Source organism: Nerophis lumbriciformis, linkage group LG07, assembly GCF_033978685.3.
Source record: "Nerophis lumbriciformis linkage group LG07, RoL_Nlum_v2.1, whole genome shotgun sequence".
NCBI classification, from domain to species: Eukaryota; Metazoa; Chordata; class Actinopteri; order Syngnathiformes; family Syngnathidae; genus Nerophis; species Nerophis lumbriciformis.
Window position 1 is genome coordinate 18,279,511 of NC_084554.2, and position 7,235 is coordinate 18,286,745.

General features: G+C 39.9%; 1 protein-coding gene across 2 annotated transcripts in view; it reads left to right on the plus strand.

Annotated features, from left to right (window-relative positions):
• Positions 1-6,824, plus strand: part of LOC133609788 (cyclic AMP-responsive element-binding protein 1-like) — a 95,902-nt gene extending 89,078 nt beyond the window's left edge. For both annotated transcript variants that reach the window (XM_061965738.2, XM_072913469.1), the window contains exon 5: positions 3,854-6,824. In XM_061965738.2, the coding sequence (XP_061821722.1) occupies positions 3,854-3,992 (139 nt within the window). In that variant the 3' untranslated portion in view covers positions 3,993-6,824. The remainder of the gene's footprint in view (positions 1-3,853) is intronic.
• Positions 6,825-7,235: the final 411 nt, after the last annotated feature.

Here is a 7,235-nt window from a genome sequence, read left to right on the forward strand (position 1 = left end):
TTTTTTTTTGCAAATAATAATTTAGAATTTCATGGCTGCAACACGTGCCAAAGTAAGGGCATGTTCACCACTGTGTTACATGGCCTTTCCATCTTGCACGTGGAAAGTTGAAGTGAGGGCTTTAGTTGATATAACACTCCCGGCAGGGGGTTCATTAATCCAGCACAACAGCGGCGCATGGACTTCATTTATAAGTAAAGGTAAGACCATAATAACGTTTTTTTATTAAATGTGCTTTTTTGTGTGCTACAGTTTGTATGTGTAATGTTAAAGTTAAGTTAAAGTACCAATGATTGTCACACACACACACTAGGTGTGGTGAAATTTGTCCTCTGCATTTGACCCATCCCCTTGTTCACCCCATGGGAGGTGAGGGGAGCAGTGGGCAGCAGCGGCGCCGCGCCCGGGAATAATTTTTGGTGATTTTTTATTTTTATTTTAGTCATAATAAGTTTGGAGAAATATTTCAAAAATATTCTTTGTCGAAAAAACAGAAGCTAAAATGAAGAATTTAATTAAAATCTATTTATTATTCTTTACAATAAAAAAAATTAATTTACTTGAACATTGATTTAAATTGTCAGGAAAGAAGAGGAAGGAATTTAAAAGGTAAAAAGGTATATGTGTTTAAAAATCCTAAAATCATTTTTAAGGTTGTATTTTTTCTCTAAAATAGTCTTTCTGAAAGTTATAAGAAGCAAAGTAAAAAAATAAATGAATTTATTTAAACAAGTGAAGACCAAGTCTTTAAAATATTTTCTTGGATTTTCAAATTCTATTTTGAGTTTTGTTTCTCTTAGAATTAAACATGTCGAGCAAAGCGAGACCAGCTTGCTAGTAAATAAATACAATTTAAAAAATAGAGGCAGCTCACTTGTAAGTGCTGCTATTTGAGCTATTTTTAGAACAGGCCAGCGGGCGACTCATCTGGTCCTTACGGGCGACCTGGTGCCCGCGGGCACCGCGTTGATGACCCCTGCTTTAGATCAAATTTGATACTCTAACATTCAACAATGTAGAACAAAGAAAAATACAACTAAACTAAGAATGAAAAGAAAAAAAATCATTTACAGTTATAATCATAATTTGCACTTTTTATGTCTCCCAGTACGATATTTCGCTCTCCTACAGCGTCCATTGTAATTATTTATGCAAGTAAGGCAATAATGTCATCTAGCAACTTCTAGCAACTTTTATGACATTATAGCTACTTTCCTTACTGAGGAGTTGGCAACACTGGAAGATGAAGAGAGATCAGAAGAGATTGAGGACAGTGAGGATGGAGATGTAGAAAGAGATACAAATTGAGAACACAGGTGCAGAGGATGAGACAGAAGAGCCAGCAAAGAAAACAGTGGCCATGATTTTCATTTCTAATTTCTGGTTAATTAAGAGGAGTGAGGACATCAGTCTTAAGGTATAGATGGACACACCTTCTCATTCAATGGGTTTTCTTTTATTTTCATGACTATTTACATTGTAGATCAGGGGTGTCAAACTCAAATACAGAGTGGGCCAAAATTTAAAACTGAACGAAGCCGCGGGCCACGGTTGAACAAATTAACCTTTTAATAGGGACCCAAACAAGTTTTGCATTGAATATTGAACAAGCAAGGCTTATATAACTTTATAGTGACATGCAAAATCGAGTTTCAAATAATAATGATAATAATAATTGAAAAATATCAATGGCATATCAAATACAATTTAAATAAAAATTGAATGACTCTTTTCTATTTGCAGCCTTCTGAGGTAAATATCAACATTAACTTTTTCCACAGGCTAATAAATGTGAAAATAAAATAACAATGAATAAACCAACCATTCAGGACTTTAAACTGCTCAGTTTGCAACACACTGATCTATCTGATGTGCCCAAGCCAGATACCTGCCATCTTTTCTTGGATGCTAGTTCATTAATGTCGGGGCTCAGGCTTTCAGCTGAGGCAACCTTCATTATCCAACCAAGGTGACCATCAGTCATTATATCTCGTAGTCCACCCGAACCACAGACTTGGGGGCGTGCCTTAAAGGCACTGCCTTTAACCTCCTCTACAAGCTGTCGTCACGTCCGCTTTTCAACCATTCTAACAACGTGCCGGCCCAGTCACAAGATATGTGCGGCTTCTGTACGCACAGCGACACACATTACACTGAGGGTGGCCGTATAAACAACTTTAACACTGTTAGAAATATGCGCCACACTGTGAATCCACACCAAACAAGAATGACAAACACATTGTGGGAGAACATCTGCACCGTAACACAACATAAACACAACAGAACAAATACCCAGAACCCTTTGCAGCACTGACTCTTCAGGTGTTGTGCCAGATAATGCACCCCCGGCGTAGAATGCACCCCCTGACGGGAGTGTTATATCAACTAAAGCCCACACTTAGTTTCCACGTGCAAGATTGAATGTATTTGAAAAAGTTATTTAATAAGACGCCAAAAGTGCAAAAACAATAATGTTCGTGTTGGAGGAGTTGTGAATGAATGAAATATGAAATCCGTGCTGCAGTCGCTGCTGGGCCACGACGTTAGGTACACCTGCAGACTGCAGCACGGATTTCATATTTCATTCATTCACAACTCCTCCAACACGAACATTATTGTTTTTGCACTTTTGGCTTCTTATTAAATAACTTTTTAAAATACATTCAATCTTGCACGTGGAAACTTAAGTGTGGGCTTTAGTTGATATAACACTCCCGTCAGGGGGTGCATTCTATGCCGGGGGTGCATTATCCGGCACAACACCTGGACACTACAATATACACCCCCGCTACCTCCAACCCCTGCTGCAAAGAGTTCTGGGTATTTGTTCTGTTGTGTTTATGTTGTGTTACTGTGCAGATGTTCTCCCAAAATGTGTTTGTCATTCTTGTTTGGTGTGGATTCACAGTGTGGCGTATATTTCTAAAAAAAATTTTATACTGGCACCCTCAGTGTAAGCTGTATCGCTGAAGATCAAGTATGCATGGCATTCACTTCTGTGTGCGTGTCAAAGCAGCACATATTATGTATCTGGGCCAGCTCTTGTTGGACTGGACGAAAAGGGGACGTTACAATTCTCGTGAGGGGCATTGAAATTTGGGAGTCTCCCGGGAGGTTTGGCAAGTGGGAGGTTTGGCAAGTATGAGAATTAGCGGTGTACCGCGGCACCACCGCTGTATATGATCGGCGGGCCAGCTCTAGTGTTAATTTGTTATCGCCTCACGGGCCAATTGAAATTACACGGCGGGCCAAATTTGGCCCGCGGGCCAGAGTTTGACACCCATGTTGTAGATTGTCACTGAAAGCATCAAAACTATGAATGAACATGTGGAGTTATGTACTTGAAATAACTGAAAACATGTTTAATATTCTAGTTTCTTCAAAATTGCTCCCATTACATTTTTGCGCAATCTTGGCATTCTCTCGATGCGCTTCAAGAAGTAGTCACCTGAAATGGTTTCTACTTCACAGGTGTGCTCGACGCTCATCGAGAGAATGTCAAGAGTGAGCAAAGCAATAATCAGAGCAAAGGGTGGCTATTTTGAAGAAACAAGAATATAAAACATGTTTTCAGTTATTTCACCTTTTTCTGTTAAGTACATAACTCCACATGTGTTCATTCATAGTTTTGATGCCTTCAGTGACAATCTACAATGTACAGTAAATAGTCATGAAAATAAAGAAAACGCATTGAATGAGAAGGTGTGTCCAAACTTTTGGCCTGTACTGTATATATATTTTTATTTTTTTAATCTACAAAAACTTCATCAAACAAGACCTCCAGAAGCCGAATCCTCCCTTATTGATTTTGTCATTATCACTAGCCTGACTTCAACTTATTTGGTATTTTCAGGGAAGCGGCTCGTGAATATCGAAGGAGGAGAAAGGCGTACGTTCAGGGCCTGGAGGAGCGTGTGGCGAAGCTGGAAAATCAGAATAAAGCTTTGAAGGAGGAGCTTAAATCCTGGAAAGAAATGCATAAAGTGCCTTGATTATACTCACGGAGTGACTGTACTGGATATACTGTACTTTTTACTTTATTCACCCATTCAAACAGTGCTGCTATTATTGGAGGATGCCAAGGAAATAAACTGAAGACACAGCAGGGAGGACCAACCTGGAGTGTTAGCACCTTGCTGAAGAAACACCCGGACATGTACCATACATGCAGGACATTTGGTTAAACAATATTATTTATGAATATAAACGACCTGTCCTAATGTGTAACAGAATAGAAACTTTAATATTCATAATGTGCTGTGCTGGATCACATTTGCATAAGAATTAAAAACGTATATTGACATAGCGACACAGGTCTACCCTGCTAAATTTAATGTTTGATGTAAAAGACTAACTTTACTATTTAAGGATTTGCTTTCATACCTGAGTGAAAGTAGAAAAAGCTTTTTTTGATGTGATGTGTCAGTGCATGTTTTGTAAGTACAACAGTGTTAAGTTGTACCCCCCATTATTGTTAATGTGATGTGTTTATTAATAACTTAGTGCAGGGGTGGCTAAAGTGGGCCGAGTCATTTCGTTTGGTCCGCCAAATTTCATACATGTTCATTAGGGGTGCCGGGAAAAAAATTATTCGAATCGTGATTTTATTTTTCCGATTTGGAATTGTTTAAAAATGTTGAAGAATACATTTAAAAACAATACTTTTTTAGGCTATTTCTACACTTACTCAGCAGCCAGGAGGGGCTTTCATAACACATATCCTGTGACCAAAAGGTTTTTTTTTATAATTCATATACCAAATAATACATTGTGAGAATTGGTTTGAATCTTGAATCTGTTTTTAAAGGCCTACTGAAACCCACTACTACCGACCACGCAGTCTGATAGTTTATATATCGATGATGAAATCTTAACATTGCAACACATGCCAATATGGCTGGGTTAGCTCACTAAAGTGCAATTTTAAATTTTGCGCGAAATATCCTGCTGAAAACGTCTCGGTATGATGACGTCAGCGCGTGACGTCAAGGATTGTAGAGGACATTTTGGGCCAGCATGGTGGCCAGCTATTAAGTCGTCTGTTTTCATCGCAAAATTCCACAGTATTCTGGACATCTGTGTTGGTGAATCTTTTGCAATTTGTTCAACGAACAATGGAGACAGCAAAGAAGAAAGCTGTAGGTGGGAAGCGGTGTATTGCGGCCGACTGCAGCAACACAAACACAGCCGGTGTTTCATTGTTTACATTCCCGGAAGATGACAGTATAGCTTTACCATTGGCCTGTGGAGAACTGGGACAACAGAGACTCTTACCAGGAGGACTTTGAGTTGGATGCGCAGACGCGGTACCGTGAGTACGCATGCAGCTGCGGCTTCCAAAGATTTGATTGCTTGCCCGTACGTGCGTGCCGCTATGTGCATGTCACGTACGTAACTTTGGGGACTTTAGGGAAATATATGTGCTGTATGAACTTTGGGGAGGTGAACGTTACTTTGGGCTGTGGGATTGAGTGTGTTGTGCAGGTGTTTGAGTTGTATTGGCGGGTTATATGGACGGGAGGTAGAGGTGTTTGTTATGCGGGATTAATTTGTGGCATATTAAATATAAGCCTGGTTGTGTTGTGGCTAATAGAGTTTGTGTTTATTTACTGTTTTAGTCATTCCCAGCTGAATATCAGGTCCCACCCGCCTCTCACAGCATCTTCCCTATCTGAATCGCTCCCACTGCCCTCTAGTCCTTCACTCTCACTTTCCTCATCCACGAATCTTTCATCCTCGCTCAAATTAATGGGTAAATTGTCGCTTTCTCGGTCCGAATCGCTCTCGCTGCTGATGGCCATCCTTTCAGCAAAAATATGGCAATATCGCGAAATGATTGACACATAGAATGGAACTGATATCCCCGTTTATCCCCGTTTAAATAAGAAAATCGCATTTCAGTAGGCCTTTAATCGAAAATGGATTCTGAATGCAATCGCTACCCCAAGAATCGGCACTCAAAAATAAGCTATTTTTTCTGGCCTTCTGATAAAAACTCACTAAACTGCTGTCAATTTCAGAGTAACCGTCTCCGATTTACTATGATTGATTGTAATTGATTGAAGCAAGGTCAGCACGATGGAACGGGTTAGTACGTGTTCCTCACAATACGAAGGTCCTGGGTTCGATCCTGGGCTCGGGATCTTTCTGTGTGGAGTTTGCATGTTCTCCCCGCGACTGCGTGGGTTCACTCCGGGTACTCCGGCTTCCTACCACCTCCAAAGACATGCACTTGGGGATAGGTTGATTGGCAACACTAAATTGAAACTAGTGTGTGAATGTGAGTGTGAATGTTGTCTATCTGGGATAGGCTCCAGCCCCCCCTGCATCCCCAAAAGGGGCAAGCTGTAGAAAAAGGATGGATGATTGAAGCAAAAATCGAGTGCCTACTCAAAAAGAAAGGCATCCATTTGCATCTTAGCTGCTCTCAAAATGTCTTTAAACCCTCTTGTTTCCACTGAAGTCAATGATAGATGGGTTTCCATGGCAAGGTGTCTTGTCCCTGGCATTCTTTTCAATCCGGTGTCTTGTGAATACCTCTTAACATCTTGTAATGGTTGGTTAAGTCTGACCATTTACAACTGTCTCCAAATAAAATAGTTGTATAATAATTAGCATGCAGAAACATGAGGGAGATTGATACTATCAAGTCTATCTGATGTGTGTGTAGTTAGCAAGCATGCAAACATACAGTGCCTTGAATGGTTCCGTCTTTTATAGCTTTATGAATTATATTGAGGTCAATGTAATTATTTTTATTTGACAAAAATTTTGAAAAAAAGCTTTCATTTCCAAAAATGTGAAAACAAGCTTTCATTTCAAATTAAAACAAGATTTTTACAAACTGGTGTCAATTATTCAAAGCCGGGTGCGAGAGACCACCATGATGCCTCCAACCAGTAAGCGAGAGTTCCCCGTAAGTGTCCATGGTTGCCCCAAAAAGAAAGGTCTTATCACTAACGGTCCACAGATGCACCAAAAAATTACATGGTTCCTCCAAAAAGGACTTATCCCATAAGGTCCATTGTTCATTAAAAAAGGACTTATCCCCAAAGGTCCATGGTTATCCCAAAAATGACTTATCCCTGAAGGTCAATGGTTTATCCCTAAAGGTCCATGGTTACACCCAAAAAAACTTCACAAAGTCCATTGTTGCACCAAAAGGAACTTTTCACTGAAGGTCCATGGTTCCACCAAAAAAACTTCACAAAGTCCATGGTTGCACCAAAAGGAAC